This window comes from Argopecten irradians, chromosome 9 (genome assembly GCF_041381155.1).
Source record: "Argopecten irradians isolate NY chromosome 9, Ai_NY, whole genome shotgun sequence".
NCBI classification, from domain to species: Eukaryota; Metazoa; Mollusca; class Bivalvia; order Pectinida; family Pectinidae; genus Argopecten; species Argopecten irradians.
In genome coordinates, this window is record NC_091142.1 from 17,291,955 (window position 1) to 17,314,734 (window position 22,780).

Here is a 22,780-nt window from a genome sequence, read left to right on the forward strand (position 1 = left end):
TTAATTAGAAGTGAAATCTTGATAAAGGAAAAAAAAAACATTTGTTTAAGTGATATACCATCTTTAAATCTAAAGCAGAACTTGCTTTTGATAGAAAATAGACTTAAAAAGTGTAATTGAGATTTGCCTGAACCGAACCGAAAAAACCGAAAACCGATCAAAAAAAGTTGAAACCGAACCGAGCTGAAAAAACATGAACCGTGACATCCCTATTATTTACCCTTCAGCCCAGCCCCTCAAAGCTGTTAAAACCCTCTGGTGTACAAGATTTTCCTATGAACAAGTTGTGATTTTCTTCAAAGTATTTAATATGCTGACAAAATCCAACTAACCATTCCAACTTAAAAAAAAAAAAAAACTTTAAACTAAGTATCAAATCATACAGTTTTATCTATCAGCTTTCAGACATTTGTATACAGTGGTCAGTAGATTTGTATACAGTGGTCAGTAGATTTGTATACAGTGGACACATGATAATCTGGATGTCAATAGTCTGAAAAACTCACACTCTGGAGGGAAATATCAAGGAATGAATTTCATTACAGACTAAAGAATGGAATCATTTATCCAGCAGTTTGGAAAATGTGATATCCGGATGGTTTAGGCTGAAGAGAGAAGTGTTCAGATTTATTGAGGGTCCACTATATATACGTTTTATCTGTGAATTACGTAGTATAAGACAATTATTCCTATAATTTCAGACGAAAGCTAAAAGAAGACATCAGGGTATATCCTATGAAGAATCGCCACCAGTTGGAGGGGAGGATAATAGTGCTGAGAATTCAATGTGCTGTGCATGTTCTTGTAAACAGGAAATGCCAACTGACAGGAAAAAGTACATGTAAGTTGGTAGAGCTTAATTAGATGTGTGTGTTGTCTGTTGTTGTACAAGTTTGTTTCGTTTGTTATATGTGCTAGAATCATTTAAGTTTAGGAGAGGAAGTAAAACCTTATCTGGTAACTGTAGGAAAAACTACAGACCAACACTCAGTAACTGGTAACTGCCTCACTATGGTTTTCGAACTTGTATCCCAGAGGTGGAAATCTAGCAGTACTGTGTTTGACACACAGGTTTTGACCATTTGGCCACTGCAGCCCTGTCTTATAAAAGTAATGTTCACTAGGTTGGAAATGTATGTTACTGTTAGGTCGATTGTCTCTAAAAATCAATAACTGTTGATCGGGAGGCATGTTCATGAAAACCTTGTCACTATTGATAGTTCAAAAGGATTAAGATTTTACAGTTATATGCTCCATACAAGTCATTGTCATACTATAAAGACCTATGAAATGGAATAATTATGAACCTAAAACTTAAACTACATAAACAGAGTAACAGTTGTACAAAACCAGTAAATACACTGTTATTCCAGAATTAATTTCAGCAAAATAACAAATTACAACAAATGCAAAATATTTTTATTACTCGTTTACATACTTTTCCGAAACATGCCTCACAACACACTGCATACATGGTAAGCCGTCCTTAAATGACCCTGGCTGTTAATAGGATGTTAATTAATCAAACAAGCAAACAAATCCAAAACATGCCTCATTATTGACATTAATCAATGGAACTATCGATAATCAATCTGGTTTGTGTGTCTGATTAATCGGTTGTGTCAATCATGGGTGATTAATCGGTTGTGTCAATCATGGGTGCATGGTATATCTACTATTTGTTTTGTTATAATTAAGTTATTTAACTTTAAATGAAGAATTGAATGCTGCATTTTGAGGCTCAGAGCTCATCAGTTCAATACAAAAGCAAAAGAGCTATTGCGGTAATTGCGGGTCATTACTTTGGCAATGTATTGACAGTGTCTTGTTTATGTCCTACCATTATATAGGAAGCCCCTGCATCCTTTGATATATATGACATTTCTGTATCCTGTCTGCATGAATGGTATAGTGAAATCTTACTTAACTGTCTGCTGACTTTACCAACATCCTGTAATATATCACCACATTTTATTCTGAGCTGCTTTCTTACACTGTACAAATTTACCCTGTTTCAACTTTCAACCAAATCTTGCATTTTTCAGAATTTATCATATATATGTTTGGAACACAACTGTAATGTATTGCTATTTTCTCTCTCTATATATATAAAGTTACCAACCGGTCAACTTGCTGAGAAAACATTTACATGTATACTTCATTGCTGATTAGTCAAACTAGGTGCATTAGAATATTTAAACAAATTCTTAATAACCAAAGTGGTAATGCAGTGATTTTTTGTCATTACCTTATTTGCTTAGATGAATACAGAGATTAACCAGCTTATTAAGGTTTTATTAGTTTTACCTGCTATTGTATTGACAGCAAGGGTCATTTAGGGATGTGTCAGGTATGTTAGTGGAGGAAAGCCAGAGTACTTAGAGAAAAACCACCAGCAGAGAGTCAGTACCTGATAACTGCCCCAGAGGATTCAAACTTGCAACCAAAAGGTGGAAGGCTTGAATCTGGTAATACCGGTGTGTTGGTAAATCTTAACCACCCACTGTGGCCTCTGGATTAAAGAGAACAAAAAACTTGCATGACTTTTTGTGCTCCCTCCCTCCCTCCCCTTGTGTCAGGTTTGTTTTTAGGAGGAAAGCTGGAGTACCCAGAGAAATACCACCAGCAGTAGCTGTCCATGAGGTTGAAGGCTTGTGGTAATATATTGGGATATCTCAACCATTCTGTCACAGTGGCCCCTAGCTATATAATTGTATTGATTAAAGAGAAAAATACTTGTTCAAATGAATGACCGTTCTTCTTCTTTTTCTAAAATTATTTTTTGTGGCCCCTCTGAATTTTTTTGGGGGGGTTGCATAAAGTATTAACAATGTCTGTCTTGTACAGTTCCTTCACATCCTTTTCCATTTTTTTTTTATCAAAAATTAACAAACATTATCTTATTTATCTTATTTTAATTTTGTATATGATAAACTGCAGAAAAATGAAAAGGAGTAAAAAGACTTTTGTTTTTATTTTTGTGTATATCAGTAAGTAACAAATGTAAAATGTAGGTTAAGCTACAGCCATAGAATTAACATGAATGAATTTGTATTAAAACATGTAAGCCAATAAAGAAAAAAAATGCTATCTGGACATAAATCACCTTGAATGATAAAGGATTTTTACCGCTGAAGATTTGTGAGATACAGCCTGACTGAATGAGTACAGTACATATCATTGTTGTAGGATTGAGTATATAGACTGACAAGAGATCTGACAACTTTCCCACTACATTCAGAGGAAGTAAAAGTGCAAATGATCGCTATAAACCAACTAAGGTATTCCGTCACCCTAAAACGTCAGTCGTCTGCACAGTGACAAGCCCACAGGGGCTGTTATACTTATTTGTGTAAATGAGTTAGAAAAAATACACAATTTAACATTGTGATGCGAGAGATAAAACTCCTGACACTGAGGGAGTCCACCTGGTGTTCACTTGGCTGATTATCATCCAAGGGCAATAACTCTTCTCACAATCATCACTCTATTATGAAACACTATATATGCCAGTCATAAGCTAGAGATCCATTTTACTTGTGTAAAATTAATGGTGAGCCACTGTGTTTCTGTGTGGGAGCGTATCGTTAATGTCGGAGATTATAGTTGATGAGAGTGTTAGCAGGATGTGGCGTATATCTTTAGGACAGAACATAATGTTGGGCTCTAATAATCATATAATAGTCATGCTGTCCAAAAAGAAAAAAAAAAAAAAGAAAAAATATGTTATATTCCAGATTGGTCTTTATATTTCAGTGCCATTTTTTCCTTCAATAGAATCTTACTGACTTAATATCTTCAATTATAAAACAAATATTGTTTTTCAAAATTTATTAGAATCCTTTTATACAAAATTTATTTATCATCATTATTTATTGATTTATTACAGAATAACCTGGTTTATATATTTAGAATTAGGTCAAATGTTTAGATTGAATTTGTTGAGAAAAATGAATGAAAATTTGAAATTTGTTGAGAAAAATGAATGAAAATTTGAAATGCATAAAAAAAAAATAATCTTGTTGAGAAAAATGAATGAAAATTTGAAATGCATAAAAAAAAATAATCTTGTGAAAAACTAATGTCAGAACTAAATAAATTAAACAGATAATTAGTGCTGTTAATAATTAATGATGCATTTCACATGAGGAGGAAGCAATATGATATTGTTTCCTGGTCGTGGGATGAGGTACCGTTGGTTATACTCTGACAGCATTGTGGTATATGGTAATTATCATAGACAACTACATTTCTAATTCAACATTTAGTTTTTCTAGCATCATGGAGTTTTGTTAATATCTACATTTAACAATTACAAGCCATCCTTAGAAAATATGTTTGTTTCTCCTTTCCCGATTCTGTTCAATTTAAGGAGTTATTGCCCTTTGCACTAATAATAATTATTGGACCTTGTGAACACGATAACGTGAGTAAACATTGACCAAGCTTAATGAAACTCTTTATGTAGACTAACATTGGAAAGATCTCGGACGAGTTTGAAAATAAGCTTGATTCGACTGAAATTCATTAAAGGGACAATTCATTCTACAAGAACATTAAAATTTGTATATATATCGGAAAATCCCCAGTTCTAATGAAAATTAGATCAGTCGGTTTTACTGTGATATGTCAGAAAATCCCATGGTGGTGAAATGCGTGTGAAATGTTCAAACTCATTCGCTGTCCGCCATTACACGTTGTGGTCGAATATCTTGTATGCCGAACCCAGTCCCTTGCTCGTAGAGTAATACTACTTTTGTCTAGAACAGCTCAAATCGCTCTGACAGACGCGTGTTTACCTTATTAGGTAAATTGTCTTGCCTAAAAAATCATTATATCACCTCCACAGTGGTTATGTAGTTCATTTGTTTAACGTGCGTGACTTTGGCTCGGATATTTGTACAGCGTACACATTGTACCTGCTTAATCGTATTGATCAACGATTTGTAATTAGAACGGTATCAATTAAAACACTAAACAATGACGTGGAATTTGTCAATATCTTATGTTACATGTTTCATAAGAAATGTAGAACAATGCATTTATGCCATATTTTGCTTCTTGGTTATGTAAAAGAATAAGCGTGAGTGAATTGTCCCTTTAAGGAGTTATTGCCCTTTGCAGTAATAATACTTGAATCTTGTGAACACAATAACGTGAGTAAATAAGTACCAAGCTTAATGAAACTTTGTATGTAGACCTATTAGATTTATTTTGTGAGCAAAAGACATGAGTTGGCTAGGAAACAACATAACTGATATTTAACAAATATCTGGTGACTGTTAAGGCCCATGGGCCTGTTGTTTTAGACCGAAGTTTTAACAAATTTATTTTTCAATATAAAAGTAGACTACTGTACATGTGATAACCTCTGAGATACTGTGATACATTATGTGAAGTATTTCGTAGAAATATAGAATAAGATTTTTTTTTTTAAAAAACATACCAACATCTAGTGTTAGCCTTTCCACCATGTCATATATAAATATATATAACAGATAGAGTCTAATGCATATTATGTATACATATGTAATGTTAATTGATAACATGATACTAAGATGGGTTTTTTTAATTTGTATGTTGAACCACTTTCTTAGTGTGTTAATTTGTCAAGTATTGACTTTAATTTTCATCACCCGAACCTTATTTAGATAAAGCTATTTCAGTTTCTATCTGTTTACATACTTGAATCCCAGTCTTGCTCAGGGCTACATGATTATATGAGTAGATGCCACCCAGAATTTTCCTTTTTAACACCAAAATATTGATGTGTTTATCAGAAAAGTAATGAAAACTGTAACCCGAATAATAAAAACACCTACAGTTAACATCGTTCATTCGCTGAATTTTAATAAAAAGTGAAGATCTTTAAAGATTGATTAGAAAATCCTAATCTTTAATTTTGAAATGCCATTCAGAAAATGTCAAATACATATACTGTGTAAAAATTAGATTAAGATATGTATGCTAAAAAGATTTTATTAAATAATGGACCGTGAATGGATGGAAGTAAAGCTTAATGACTGTGCTATAAAATTGTATGAGTTTGTGTCTTGGTTTTATTTGTGAGTGAATAAAATAACTTTGAGATGATTTTTATCAATGTTCATTTGAAATAAATACAAATCTAAGATACATTTCATCAAATGATTAAAAAATTGTGTAATGTTTTCGGTGTTGGCCTTAAACTAAGATTACAAATAAGCACCATATGTGACCAGTTTAGGATTGACTGTCTTAGAAATCTGAATGGTCATTTAGTGGAATTCACCGCAGGGTTACAAAAGAAATAAATTTATTCACCGTAACAATTAAATCTACCTTATGTCGTCCTTACAGATAACATCAAAGCCACTGTGTGTCTGAATTGAATCAGAAACATGGTGCAGTTACAATTATATCATGATTTTAAAGGAGCATGACCAATCTGACGATAGCCGTCACAAGTAATATCGATGATGACTGCAAAACTAAGGTGAAATCTATTTTATATCTCTGATACAGGGTATTAACTGCAGAAAAAGAATGTGGCATATTTCATGCCGAGATGGTTAGATTTCATTCCTGCAGACCAGCTTTCAGTAACTCAGATTTCTGTGGAGATTTAACGAGCATGACTGTCATCTTAGATAGAGGCTGACAGATCAAATTGCTGTTGGTTTTGGCCTTTACAGCTTCCAATGGAGTTTTATTGACCCGTTTTATGTGTCAATTTTTCGGAACAATAAACCGCAATGTCATTGATTTTATTAAATGTGGCCAAGTTTTTAACCCAATGGTTCATCCCGTAGCTTACAATTAAATAATCGTCGTCTGTGGTTAGCGGTATTTATCGGTCGCTTGGCCGTATTATAAACCATTTTCCCCGACAGAATCCTGTTTTGTTCAAGTTTGCATGTTAAGAGGTAGGTTTCATGGCATTTCTAATGAAATCAACCTCGTTAGGAACATAGACTAATCAGTTTAAGGAGACTGAATAGTAATGGCTCAGCAAGGGTTTAAGAGGGAAATACAATTAGTGTAACGGGTGGCCTCATTTTCGCCAATTGTGTTAAATTTGGTGAGAGAAGCCTGAGCCGGAAATAGACATTTTCTCGTTTTCTGTCCGTCTTTAAAACTTCTCATCCAATACTTCCTGAAATATTGCGTTTCATGTAGACGCTAAAGGAAAAGGCCATGACAAGACAAGATTAAGTTATCAGGGTAAAGTATATTGTAAAACATGTTTTTTACACAGTGTTCTTGTACATTTGTCCTGCTATTAAACAGAATTGATCCGATCGAACTCGCGTATAATTGATGGATCATCTGATGTCGGTCTCAGCTGCTGACAAGATTAGTCGTGCTAGGCTTGTGATGACGGGAGATAGCCATAATATTGTCAGTTAAACAGCTTATTACCGCTGGTCATTACACGGCCATGGATACAGATAAAAACCTGTCATATCACATTCCGTAGCTAAAACACAAGATAAGCAGATTCAAGTCATTGGATCAACCATGTTACCAATTAACATTCTTCTTTCGTTAAAGCAAATTATGTTAAACACCGAAGTTGGGGAGAAAAAAAAAAAAAAAAAACAAGGGTCAAAGAAAAACATGTCTTTTACCTTAACCCTCTTTACACACAGGTCAAATCTGAATGTGTTGGAATTGCCATTTTCAACCCCAAGTAAATACATTTATTATTTATAATCATGTATTAAATTAGAACTTTTATAAATTAAATAGAATTAAATACTTTTTTCTTTACAAAGTATACATTCCAACATTAAGTAGAATGTTGTTACTGCTAGGACACTTAATGAATACATGGTTATTAGTACATTAATTAATAAAACATTAACAATCAATTTTAGAACATTACATGAATCCATGGAAATTAAAACATTATATGAATCCATGGAAATTAAAACATTATATGAATCCATGGAAATTAAAACATTTCTTTCTGAAAATTTATGAAGCCAAAAAAAAAGGTTCTTATGCAGTCCATGAAAAGGGCTGTCAAATATTCTTTGTAAATTTTTGGACAGCTTGTCTCTCAATGCCTCTAGCTGTATCAGTGAGATTTCTGGGAATTAAGATGGAGAAGATAATTTACTCGTTGATGTAGTCTGTCACGACTGGTCACATGCTTGAGGAAATGGCTGTAATCTCTGCTGTATGATAGTATCGCAGTTATAGAGAATTTGGTTACATCAAGTTCAGAAATGATGAATACTGGGCTATTTCTTGTAAGATTATCTGGAAAAGATCAAGATGTAATTGTCAAATATTGATTATAAAAGAGAAGTTCAGATTATATTTTACGTCTCTTTTATTACCGTCATAATTCTATTGTCATTGGATCTGTCACTTTACATTACTGTGTAATTCTACTGAATATTTATTCCAACTGTCATTTTTACTTAATCCAAAATGGAAACATAAATTTTCTTAAACAAAATAAATTTAATATACCATTAAAGGGACAATTCACTCAGGCTAATTCTTTTACATAATCAAGAAGCAAAATATAGCATAAATGTATTGTTCTACATTTCTTATGAAACATATAAGATAAAATATTGACAAATTCCACGTCATTATTTAGTATTTTAATTGATACCGTTGTAAATACAAATCGTTGATCAATACGATTAAGCAGGTACAACATGTACGCTGTACCGATATCCAAGCCAAAGTCACGCACGTTAAACAAATGAACTACATAACCACTGTGGAGGTGATAAAAATGATTTTCTAGGCAAGAAAATTCACCAAATAAGGTAAAAACACTACTGTCAGAGCGATTTGAGCAGTTCTAGACAAAAGTAGCATTTCTCTACGAGCAAGGGACAGGGTTTGGCATACAAGATGTTCGACCACAATGTGTAATGGCGGACAGCGAGCGAGTTTCAACATTTCACACGCATTTCAATACCATGGGCTTTTCTGGCATATCACAGAAAACCCGACTGGTCTAATTTCCATTAGAACTGGTTATTTTCCGATATATGTACAAATTTTAATGTTCTCTTAGACTGAAATGTCCCTTTAACAGTTGGAATACTTTTGGTCATAAATTGTCTTTTAACATAGCACTATTGAGCAATGTTTATACACCATTTAACATCAAAATTTTCATATTTTCATCCAAAAAGAAGAAGAAATTAAAGAAAAACAAAGAAAGAAAACGAAAAAAGTTCCTTATCCATACAAGTAATGGTATAAAAATCATTGGTGTTGCTAATATAAAGCTTTATTTGGAATCTGAAGTTTTTAGGTCTAAAGAAGGATTTTCATTGTAATCTTCATTAAAAAACAGAAAATAAGTTATACAGAGTTTGTAATAACAATTGAATTAATTTTCCTTCATATAATAACTTAGTCTTCAGCTTGGTAGAATTATGTTATATCTTTGTCTTTACTTGACAGAGTACCTAAGATATATTAAAGATGCTCCACCGCCGACAGAGTATAAATGATATTTATCATTTGAACAACAATTGGTGTTTAATCGTGTTTATATATATGTCTAATCAACACAAAAAATGATACAAAATAATTTGTTTTGCCTTTGGTGCATGCACAATCAGTACTTCATATTCCATATCGGATATAGTGTCATGGAATTTTTTCGGATGCAATTAATTTTTTTCATATTTTTAACTTGAAATAAAATTAAAAGCTCAAACTTTTCAATGGTGGTAATGGTGTAAAGTAAGTAACCTTTGTAACTGAAATAAAATACTAAATCGTCTGCTCCTGTTTTTGATAGTGAAAAAATACCATTTGTCAGCGGTGGAGCATATGTAATATTTGTCTTTACTTGGCAGTGTACCTAAGATATGCTAATTAATGCATATGTAATATTTGTCTTTACTTGACAGGGTACCATAGATATACTTATTTATTTATATGTAATATTCGTCTTTACTTGACAGGGTGCCTTAGATATACTTATTTATTTATATGTAATATTTGTCTTTACTTGACAGGGTACCTAAGATATACTTTGGAACCAGAACCCACAAACAGATAACACAGATTGTACGTGAGCTTAAAAAGACGGCCTACAAGGAAGCCAGGTAGGACGTAACAGAGATTTCTCCCATACTTCACAGGGATATCCTGCGGTTGCTAGGGAAAAGATAACTCTATCTTACACAGGGGGGTGTAAGACAGCTCACACGCGCTAGACAATAATGTGGCGTTATCAATACATGTTGTGTAACTGCGCCGCCAATTGTAGATGACGTCATCAATGTTGACGCATAACAACGTTCCTGCGATAATGGCGCGATGAAAAAGCTGGAAACCAAGTGGATTCTCATCATTTTTCTACTAAGTATGGGAGAAAAAGAATCAAACATGGGTCTGTGAAGTGGAGAGGGATATCGCAGCCCGAGGGAAAGATTTTGGCCGTCAACCGAGGCTCCAAAATCTTTCACTCGGGTTGAGATATCCTTCTCCACTTCACAGACCCATATAAGATTCTATTAATCTTCCCTTGATGTTTGGTATCGATTGAGTGATATATAAATATATAATATTGGTTAAGCCAATGGCCTTTCACCTTGCCAGCAAGGATTCGTTTCGTTGCACCGACGATTAATAATTTTCTTCGTGCACTTTGGTTTTCTCCCACTCTAAGACCCCTCGCACGCTGCCTTACATGTCATAAAGAATGATTTGTTTCAGTTGTTGCACAATCATTTTAAAATGAATGAAGTTTAAAGAGTTTATGATGTTGTAAAACCAAGTACTGTAAACCAACTGACTTTCATGGCTACTACATTTCGCAGTTTCGTTTTAAAACATTATCAATGAGTTTCGCAGATAAAAAATGAATGGAAATTTCTTTGAATTTCATTGTGTAAGAATTGTGGAAACATATGATTTTGTGTAGATAAGTTTCCACAGATTTACCTTGATCACAAAATTCACAAAAACAAATCACACATGAAAGAGAGTTGGTTTGTAGTAACCCATGTACCTTTGATACCTGTCTATATTTATGACAATTACAGAATGACCATATTAGGTAGCAGAGAACACACCTGTATCCATCCATCCGTATCCAAGATGAAAGGGAAGAACGAAGGCTGTAAGGAATTACTGGACGTAAGACCAAGTTTGTGTATATTACAATATATTGCAGTATAGATAGTGGGAAAAAATTGAAAAAATCAAGATAAGCTTCGATTCCATGATCAAAGGTTTGGAAGACCAATTCTTGATAGATAATATCATGGTGAAACCCAGATTATTTGATGACCTGACGTGTCAATCAGGCCTGAGGATCATGGAACAATCTTAGACTTTGCTTAGCCAATCAAAAGTGACAATTTTGTTACATAATCTGTGATTAGCTAAGTCTGTAAACTTAAAACTGTATGATCTTGGGTCCAGGTTAAAATTTATAAAACACAGGATAATCAGGCGAGTCTAGCTCTGCAATAATGGACACCCATACATAGTCCCATACTATTAGACAACATAAGAAGATATGTATTGCCATTGGGTCAATGAAAATCACACACTGAATGGTAAAGTGTACAGAGAAGAAATGTGACTTTACTGTATAGTATCCAAATGTTCACATTTCTTTCTCTTCTTCTTTTCTTGTAAGTTTTATCTACATTACAATGGTATCCTTCAATGTAATAATAAAATTTCCGTTGCTAGGGACCTGGCTGTAAGTTCAATGACCGTGTAAAGAAGGTGTTTGCCTGTCAGTCATACATCAAGGACTTAGGACTGACCGAGGCCTGGGATCTCGAGGATATCATCAACGTAGGACGAGCAAAAACAGTAAGTCTATGTCTGGACTCTAGGCTAGAGGGCAAAAAATGTTAGGACGAGCAAAACCAGTAAGTCTAGGTCTAAAGAACAAAAACTGTAAGGACGAGCAAAGACAGTAAGTCTAGGGCTAGAGGGCAAAATCTGTTAGGATGAGCAAACCTCAATGATTTTAATGCTTAGTTTAAAACATATCTGGTTGTAAGATAAATGTGGCAGCAACTGTCTTTCTCCATGATTATTGAGAACGAATTTAATGAAATAGTAAAATAAAATTATGTGCTGTTCTTTAATATAAAGTATATGTTGTCACCTGAACTTAAAGTTTTTGCACTAATAATGATTCATCAACTTTGAGGATTGACTTTTTTTTACAGGCTTGTCCTTATTATGGAACCAGGAGCCTGAAGAAGGATGCCGACATAATCTTCTGTCCTTATAATTACCTAATAGACCCCATCATACGGGAGGCAGTAAGTTTTTCAGCATCAGTTACACTCTATTGTAAAAACATTTAATTAATAATCACATGTTACTTCAAATTTTACCATCTGGTGACCGATTCTCATCAAGTACTTATTCTTGCCAATGCATGTGTATTTGTATGATTACACTACCATTTCTGTGCAAAAAATTATCTTCTGCTAGAAGACATCATTTTCACAAAACAATGCTTCTAAATTTATGTGTTTTCATATAAATACTCATGTGCATTGACAAAAATTGGTATATTGGTAACAACTGGCACCAAGCAAGAATTTTTTTCTCTAAAAAATCTGCTGCTTTTGAGTGTAAAAATCAGTTTTGGTTTTTAACAGCAAATTATCCTATAAAGTCAAGATCTTTAGTTGTGTGATTTTTGGTCGAAGAGAGCTAACTCTTTCTTGATAACATTGTGAAACTTTTTGTGAAAAATCTTACATACAGATAAGTTGTTAATTTCCCTTGACTATCGTGTCACATGTATACATTTTATCAAAATTTTCTATAGACATATTTAATAATTTCGGTTTTTAGAAAATTAAATTAAGATGGAATTCAAATATTTTAAATGGTGTATATTTTTTATAATATGTTCAAAAATTGTATTTAAATTTCATGCTGTTTGTATGAAAATATAAATGGTTATCTCCCTTTAACTATACTGACAGTGTAATATCTTTAATATTTCTGCAGGTCCTTTTCTCTAGTTTGTGAAACAGGGCCCAGGGCTTTTTGAATAATCAATTTTTAAAACTAATAAATAGTGAAATGGGGTTGAGCTGTAATTTAGTTGTTTCGCAAAGGAAATCATTTGTACATACATATTATTCTTTTGTCATGTTTTATCATTTTATATCTGCACACATAAACTATCAATTGGGAAATTTAGCCACCAATTGGGAAAAAATGTGCCAATTTTCAATTGTGAATGAGGGCCCTATATTATCAGCCCTAAAATGCACTACAGAATACTGTAAACCAACTATATTTTACTATTTCCATTTCAAAGCATTTTCGCAGTGATTAAGTTTCACGGATTTTAAAACGAATAAAAATAAATTAAAATTTAATTACACAATGATTATAGAAAATTTCAATTCGTGAAGATAAACCTTTATCTTGAACACAATATTCGCGAAAATAAATTGTATGCGAAAGAAATTGGTTTACAGTAGGCTCAGAATCTACAGAGCAGTTTTATATTTCCTTGAAAGACCAATATAAATGTCTTAGAAATCAGTAACTTACAATGAAGACATTAACTTTATCAACAGATGGAGTTAAATCTGAAGGATCAGATCATCATACTAGACGAGGCCCACAACATGGAGGACGCTGCTCGGGAGGCTGCGAGTCAAACGCTCAGCTGTGACGAGCTGGAAAAGGCCGTCAAGGAACTCGACGAAATGAGTGCGTGTGCTAGAATTTTTTTGTGTTTTGTTTTAGTTGGTAATGGTTAGGGCTGTTCCAGCAAAACATATATGGCACCCAGGGAAGGCACTTTAAAAAATAGTATGTGCCATGGTGGGTTCAAAACAAAATCAATTCTGTGCCAGGGTGACGTTTTAATAAAATCACTTCTGTGGGTGGGTCGATCTGAAGCATTTGTAACCTCTTGAAATAAAATGCAAAATTTGTGTTTTATAATGTTCCTGTCAGTCATCCTGACTACAAAAATAACTATTTATTTAAAACATATTATATTCAATCAAACTTGGCAATGGTACAGAGAAACAGTTTTGGTAAAATACATTCGTCATCAATAGATCTTTATTTAGATTCACTGGTATTAAGTCGAGGAAAAAGTGGCATTTCACAAGCTAAGTGTGAATGTCCAAGATGTCTACGCATACTCTTACATTACCCTTGTGCAACACTTCGGTATCTTTAACAGATTTTCCACTAGTTCTAGGAAGATTGTACCTTTGTACAAATTTAGTTATAGATGCAGCACATCAAACATTAGTTCACTGCACCATAAACAGCGCAATTTTGTCCAAGGACTATTCGGTGATGCTAGAAATTAAAATATGTAAATAAAAATAGATGTTGGAACAAAACAAAAAATTAAATCGCTTCTATGCCATAGTCTCGTTCACAAAAAAAGAGATATGTGGAGGGGTCAACAAAATTGAAAATCGCTTCTATCTGTGGGTCTCCCAATTTCAAAGTGCCTTCCCCCCCTACCATATATGTTTTTCTGGAACAGCCCTTATTTGATTTTCAGTTTTATGAAAAAATTACATTAGATTTTTCCAGATACAATAATAATGAAGTCACTCCCCAAAAACAAATATCTTGAATAACTTATTCATTGCTTCGGACACCTTTGAGCTCTTATTCAAAGGATAGAACAGTTCATTATGAATTTTAAAACTACATTATTGATATTTTTTCCGGAGTTTGTACTAAAGACTGACCTGTAGATTTGCTACACTTTATGTTTTAGTTGCCTATGCTATCAAGCCACCAGAGCACCTGAGGATTAGACAGATGGTATGTACCAAGGAAAACTCTTCTTTTATCCTGTACTGGATTTTTAGGTCACCTGAGACGAAGTCTCAGGTGACCTATTCTAATCGCCTTTTGTCTGTCGTCGTGCGTCGTCTGTTGTATGTCCGTAAACAATTTACATTTTCGTCTTCTTCTCCAAAACTGCTGAAGCAATTTCAATGAAATTTTGCACAAACCTTCTAAGACATAAGGCCAATCAAAATTGTGAATTATATGGTCCCCATCCCCCAGGGGGCTGTGGGAGGGGCCAAAAGGGGTAAAATTGAGTAAAATTTTAAAAATCTTCTTCTCTACTCACAGAATGTGGTAGAATCAAATACTCTTCATAGATAGAAAGGTATTAAAGTCCTTTACAAAAATTGTGAATTATATGACCCTGGGGTCTCTAGTTTCCCCCTGGGGAGGGGGTTAAGTTTACTATAGTTTATATTGGGAAAACACATTTTTGCGCATTATTTGGTCATTTGTAATAGGAAATGAGTCAAATGTTGTCAGAATTATGAGTATGAGATGGCCATTAAATCCTTTTAACAAATTTTCTATGACTGACCCCAAGGGGCCTTAGGGGTGGGGTCAAAAGGGGTCAAATAGGCTAAAACTTCAAAAATCTTCTTCTGAAATTCTGGAAATGGTAGAATCAAATACTTTTCATAAATAGAAAGGTCTTAAGGTCCTTTACAAAAATTGTGAATTATATGACCCTGGGGTCTCACGTTTCCCCCTGGGGAGGGGATCAAGTTTACTATAGTTTATATAGGGAAAACACATTTATGAGCATGTTTTGCTCAATTTTCATTGGAAACGAGTCAAACTTGGTTAGAATTATTAGCCTGAGATAGCATTTTAATATCATATCCACATTGGTTCTGGCCGACCCCCTGGGGGCAGAGGGGTGGGGCTAAAAAATGGTCAAATAGGCTAAAACTTCAAAAATCTTCTTCTGAAATTCTGGAAAAGGTAGAATCAAATACTTTTCATAAATAGAAAGGTCTTAAGGTCCTTTACAAAAATTGTGAATTATATGACCCTGGGGTCTCACGTTTCCCCCTGGGGAGAGGGTCAAGTTTACTATAGTTTATATTGGGAAAACACATTTATGAACATTGTTAGCTCAATTTTCATTGGAAACGAGTCAAACTTGGTTAGAATTTTTTAGCCTGAGATAGCATTTTAATATCATATCCATATTGGTCCAGGCCGACCCCCTGGGGGCAGAGGGACGGGGCCAAAAAAGGTCAAATAGGCTAAAACTTCAAAAATATTCTTTTAAAATTCTGGAAATGGTATAATCAAATACACTTTATAGATGAAAAGGTCTTAAAGTTTGTTTATAAAGATTGTAAATTATATGACCCTGGGGTGTCCTGTTTCCCCTTGGGGAGGGGGTCAAGTTTACTATAGCTTATATAGGAAAAACACATTAATGAGCATTTTTTGCTCAATTTTCATAGGAAATGAGTCAAACTTGGTTAGAATTATTAGCCTGAGATAGCATTTGAATATCATATCCACATTGGTCCTGGCCGACCCCCTGGGGGCAGAGGGGCGGGGCAAAAAAGGTCAAATAGGCTAAAACTATAAAAATATTCTTTTAAAATTCTGGAAAAGGTACAGTGGAACCTCCCAAAACCGAACCTTCTCAAAACCGATCACCTCTAGAAACCGAACATGGATGTCATGTACGGAATGAATTCGTCTTTATTAATAGTATATAAAACTTCCCAAAACCGATCCCTCCCAATTCCGAATACCGGACCGATTTTGAGATCGGAATAGTCAAATGTAACTAAAATACACTTCTGAAAACCGGCCTTACCTGAGCGATACCGATAGATTGCATTGAGGTCTGATCAACCGACCGTGAAATACACACATACCTGTACCATAGTTGTTGCATGCCATGTCCTTGGGCATGTATACCGATGGGAAGGCTATAGGTACACAGTAATTATACCCGAGATGGTGGTGTAATTATTTACTCATGCCTATTGTTTAGATATCTAACGAAGGTCTACCATGTGCACGCGGTTTGTTTACTGTAGGAAAACAAGCAGAGCTAGTAATTAAGAGAAAGTTTCGTATTCAAATCACACGGGTTTTTTTATTTACATATGTAGGCCTAGCTGTCGGATAACGTAAATTATCTGCATGAAGAAGCCGAAGCCATGTATTGTTTTAGAAACTGACCATGTCATATAATGACCGGCATTGATTGATCATCGTGTAATTAGACCATATACATGTAATTTGATTCTTGACGTAACCGGAAGCGATCGGCCGTATGTAGGTTGCAGACGAGAACATCCCCAAGAACATTCACGCAACTAACTAACTAAACTACGTTTATAAGCGGTAACAAAGTCAAGTTTGCTGTTATCCATTCCTTTTAAACGTATGATTCTCTCTTTTGTGATAACATTCACATTAACAATCAATACCGGTCGGTTTTAACGAACACTAGGCATACATGCTGTGCACTAATGTAAAAAACGACTTCCGATCAATTAAATCCGGATCGTGATGTTCAGTATTCGGTTCACTTCTCCAAACCGAACCCTCTCTAAACCGGCCAAAATTATATGCACCGACCATGATCGGTTTCGGGAGGTTCCACTGTATAATCAAATACACTTTATAGATGAAAAGGTCTTAAAGTTTGTTTATAAACATTGTAAATTTTATGACCCTGGGGTGTCCTGTTTCCCCTTGGGGAGGGGTCAAGTTTACTATAGTTTATATAGGAAAAACACATTAATGAGCATTTTTTGCACAATTTTCATAGGAAATGAGTCAAATTTGGTTAGAATTATTAGCCTGAGATAGCATTTGAATATCATATCCACATTGGTCCAGGCCGACCCCCTGGGGGCAGAGGGGCGGGGCAAAAAAAGGGTCAAATAGGCTAAAACTCCAAAAATCTTCTAAAATTCTGGATATAGTAGAATCAAATAATTATAGATGGAAAGGTCTTAAGGTGTTTTATAAAAATTGTGAATTATATGACCTTGGGGTCTCACGTTACCCCCTGGGGAGGGGTCAAGTTTACTATAGTTTATATAGGAAAAACATATTTGTGAACATTATTTGCCCAATTTTCATAGGAAATTAGTCAAACTTGATTAGAATTATAAGCCTAAGATATAGCATTTTAACATCCATATCCGTCCTCGATGACCCCCTGGGGGACCAGAGGGGTAGGACCAAACAGGGTCAAAATGATTAAAATTTCAAAAAAATCCTCCAAGTTCACAAGTTTGATGGAAGCAAATACTCTTCATAGTCTTAAAAGTCAAATTTATAAATCACTGACCAACTTCAAGGCCCAGCATATAGTGTTTATATGTCTTTAATTTGTTTCATTATATATTCTAACTCAGGTGACCGTTAAGGCCCATGGGCCTCTTGTTATACAATTTTACCAGCAAGTGATTCTCTTATCTTACTTTAGAGTAAAGGGAAGGACACTAGATAATTACACATTCTCATCAATTTTAGTATATCTTAAATAAATGTATCATATATTCATAACACTATATCTTAAATATAGGGTTTTACATGAGTGTTCATTTCATATGAGATTTTATGTAACGAGTCTTAAGAAGCTTTTATATTTGCGAGTCTTGGCGAGCAAAAATTAAAACTTCGAGACGAGTTTCATAAAATCTCATATGAAATGAACACAAATTTAAGATACTTTTTATCACATATCTACAAATGCCTACATAACAAAGAAGTTCAACTGTATTTCGAAAATCTAGCAGAGACCTCCATTTTGTCCCGCCTTCCTCGTAATCCTGACGTCATTTTATTGTTTCTGTCTGACATTAGAATGAATTTTTAGCCAATAATGGTGCTGCTGAAGTGATACAGCCCGCTAAGATATGATGTCACAATCACTGGAAGGTAGAACTATTCATACTCAAACCAGGTCATTTTACTTTCTTGAATCCCCTAGCCTGTATTCAGTTGGGATAGGAGATCTCCACCCGTCGGGTAAGATTCTTAAAGGTAGGTTTCGCCCAATGAAATATAAAGACTACGAAATTGAAATTTATCCTATACATAGATATAATCTTCAGATCATTTTCAATGCATACAGCAAACAATATGGGTGGTCAGTTGCCTAGCTTGACCAGGAAAATACTCCTCTAAAAATAGAGCGAAGTCAAGCTTTACATAGAACATGACGTATTTTTTCCAAAACGAGGCCGCAGCAACATACGGAAGCGTGCAACAAAATGTCAGATAGAAGTGACAGTCTTGCCACGGCATGTTTAGTTAAAAAACAACAACAAATCGAAGTGCGAGGGACTGTTTATACATATTCATATAATCTAAAACACTTCATGTTACTTACATACGCTCGCTAACTTTGTACACCAAATATACATGTAGTTAGTCTGCGGCTGTTTGTGCGCTGGCATATGTGTTGAAATTTAACTCACCACGTGCAATGCCGTTACACGAGTCCCAACAGATCACGGCAAGTTCCGCTTGAGATGTGGCTTCTGTTTCTTCTATTGCTACATGCCATTTCTGAATTTAATTCCCTATAGATATCCTAGGGTGCTACCGAATCCATTATAATTTCCTCCACTTTGTTGCCGATTCAGATATATTTTTTTCATCGCACACACTTTCGTTCAGCCATTTTGTTTACTTTTAGTGCGTGACAATGCGCATGCGCCAAACTTCGACAACACAATCCATCGCAGCTTCATTTGCATACTATTCTGTTAGCATGACGATCGTAATAAATCAAGGATTTCCTTCAATTTTGTATTCAAGACACATTTGTTGAATCTCAAACACATAAAGAAATTAAATTGAGATATTTTAATATGTTTTTTCATCTTTTCTTCCGCTTATCGCATTTCACAAAAAAATATTTATTTGGTTGGGGGAAACCTACCTTTAAGCTATTGGGTGTGCCTAGTGATTGATATGCCAGGTCTGTGATTCTCTTGAGATGAAAAATCAAGGAATCTTCATCAACTTAATTAACTGTATACCATATTTGATTCAGTAAGCACTCCCATCCCTGTTCCTTTATAAATTAGGCATTTGCATTATACAGAGTTATCTGCCCTTATGGGTAGGTATCGATTGTGAAGTCATGTATTTGCGAGCGTAACGTCATTCATATTGGAGAAAACAAGGTAAATTGCGCTCACAAAATAATGACGTAACAATCCACACCTATCTGCAAGGGAGCTAACTCTGTTATATGCAAAGATGGAATATCAAGTTTATGATTAATGTTACAGTGTAGTGGTCTGATCAAGTTTATGGAGGACAATGAAGACAGCCTAGAGCAGCAGTCATTTGACCAGGCCTACCGATGCTGGTCAGGCTACGATATCGTTGCTCGCATGGACCAGCTAGGCATCGGACCAAAACATTTCCAGGAAATTAAAGTAAGTATTAAGATGCATTGTTTTAAACAACAAGATGGCAATGTCCCTTGTTCAGAATTTATTAGACTTAATGTCCTTGTTTATCATTAAGTTCATAACATCCAATCTATTTCCCGAAGCACAATTTAGTGATAGAGTCATTGCAACTATATCCTGTCTTTGTATATTATAGAGTTGTCTCCCTTGTGTGTAGGTATCCATTCAAAAACAATATGGCCGCCAGGCAGCCATCTTGGATTTTAATTATAAAAGTTTGTTACTGCTAAGTGTCAGAATGTACTGAAGGGATCATTCTCAAATTTCATACGTAGGTTCACCTAGGGCCCTATATATTAAGTTGTGCATATTTCATTTTGGGATCGATTGGTCAACAAGAGGACCGCCAGGCAGCCATCTTCGATTTTGAAAGTTAAAGTTTGTTACCGGTATTTCTTAGAAATTACTTAAAGGATCATGCTCAAATTTCAGATATAGGTTCCCCTAGGGCCCTTCACTACTGCAGGATATGCCCTTAAATCGCCATTAAATTGAGCACTTAATTTTCTCTTAAATTTTTCTTAAATTTGTCATTAATTTTTTACCTGAATTTCTGCTCTTAATATTGATACATCAAGGGTCCTTAAATTCGGATCAACCAGACTTATTCTTTAAAAGTTAAGGACACTTAAATTGGAGGTTTTTAATTTAAGAAATTTAAGAATCACAATTTATCAATGTGATCAAATCTAGATCGTGACCATTGCCAACCATGGTCGGGAAGTGAAACCATGGTCTGCATTTACTCTTGCCTATATCAAATGGTTTCATGATATTAGATTTGATAGTGAAACACAGATGTGGGTCTGCATGATTGGTGATCAAGTTCAAGCTGGAAATACTGAAAAATGTTCTTTTATTCTTAAAAAAAAAGTATTTCTTTTCCTATCAATTGGTTCCATAGAATCAAATAAGGATTCTGTAAATAAAGCCTCTGAAGAATTTTGAACAAGGATATCACGATGATCGATCCACATTCATTAATTGATGGATTTAAGTACTCTTAAAAATGAAATTAGATATATCCCAATACATCGTGTATTTTAAGTGTCATTAAAAAAAGTGAGGACTATTAAAACTTGCATGTCAAGTTACTGTAAGACTTAAATAATTTAAGGGCTATTAATTAGTGTTAACATAAAAAATAAGTGTCCTTAAACACACCTTAAACGAAAAGCAAACGAGATTTCAGTATTGAATAAGTACTCTTAAAAATTAAGTAGATAAACATACGCTTAAATGCTTCTTACTTTTACAATTAAATATCCTTAAATGGTGATATTAAGGGAAAATTCAAAGCATGTGCTCTTTATCCTTAAAAATAAACTTAAGAAACAAATTTTAAGAGTCATTTTTAAGATTTTCAAGAAATTAAGTGCTGTTTAAGTGTATTTCAAGACAAAATTAAGGATTTTGTTCTGCAGTAGTGCTTGTTGTGCATATAACATTTTGGGACCGCTCTCTGAACAAAATGGCCAACAGGCCACCATCTTGGATTTTGATTGTTGAAGTTTGTTACCGCTATTTCTCAGAAAGAACTTAACGATCTGTCTCAAATTTTATATGTTGTATGTAGTATAAAGTTTGAAAAGCAGAGAAAAGATCCCTCTTTTCCAATCTCAGACATAGATCATTCTTTGGTGGGTGCCAAGGTCCCTCTGGGATCTCTTTGTTGTATGCTAGGGGCTATGGTGGGTGATGAGTGGTTATGATATCCCAACATTTTACTAAAAACTTTCCACTTCTGGGTTGTGAGTTTGAATCCCATGTGAGGTCAGTTGCCAGGTACTTATTGCTAGTTTTTTTGGGGTTTTTTTTCCGGGTACTCCGGCTTTCTACTGCCAGCTGAAATTTGCACATCCTTAAATGACCCTGGCTATTGATAGGACATCAAACAAGTAAACTCTTGAATGCTTTGTAGAATTTGTATACTTGTAATCAGAGTCTTACTCCATGAATAATTGTATGTTTGTATTTCAGGCTTCTTACATGAAAGCAAAGGAGACTGAGGATGACCCGAAGGTGTTTAACAACCAGGGTCATGAGGTCAAACTGACTAAGCCTGTCCTCATCACGCTGGAGTCCATTACTAAGGTCTTGGATTACCTGTACAGGGACGACCTGAAATTTGTACCAGACTACAGGTAATTTTAAATCATTTTATACTGTTAACCAATATAATTTTGAGGTGACTTAATTTTCCTAGTTATATTAGCTAACAACTGTTTCACAGCAATTGAAATTTTGCGACATAGACTGGTATGGTTCTACTATACATGGCAAATAATTATATTTTTGCGATATCTATAAGTCTGAAAAAAATGAGAAATTTAATTAATTGCAAATTAGTTGATTTACAGTACTTCTCCTCCTCCTATTTGTGTTCAGTACTAGTTCTGTTTCTGCTTGTTTAGGATTTGATGTCTCAAAATTTACAGATTCTGGTTAAAAACTTAGAGCAATCACCAGTTTTCCTGTTAAATTTATTTGGATATATATCATTGTGTAAAATTCATTCACTTATGTAACAAAGTGCAGGATTG

General features: G+C 34.4%; 1 protein-coding gene across 1 annotated transcript in view; it reads left to right on the top strand.

Annotated features, from left to right (window-relative positions):
- The window catches only part of LOC138331646 (Fanconi anemia group J protein homolog), a 71,108-nt gene that overhangs the window by 6,985 nt on the left and 41,343 nt on the right, over positions 1–22,780 (top strand). Inside the window, exons 7-14 of the mRNA XM_069279369.1 lie at positions 702–841; positions 9,984–10,073; positions 11,016–11,109; positions 11,674–11,799; positions 12,165–12,260; positions 13,545–13,680; positions 14,720–14,766; positions 20,052–20,205. Coding sequence (XP_069135470.1) covers positions 702–841; positions 9,984–10,073; positions 11,016–11,109; positions 11,674–11,799; positions 12,165–12,260; positions 13,545–13,680; positions 14,720–14,766; positions 20,052–20,205 — 883 coding nt within the window. The remainder of the gene's footprint in view (positions 1–701; positions 842–9,983; positions 10,074–11,015; positions 11,110–11,673; positions 11,800–12,164; positions 12,261–13,544; positions 13,681–14,719; positions 14,767–20,051; positions 20,206–22,780) is intronic.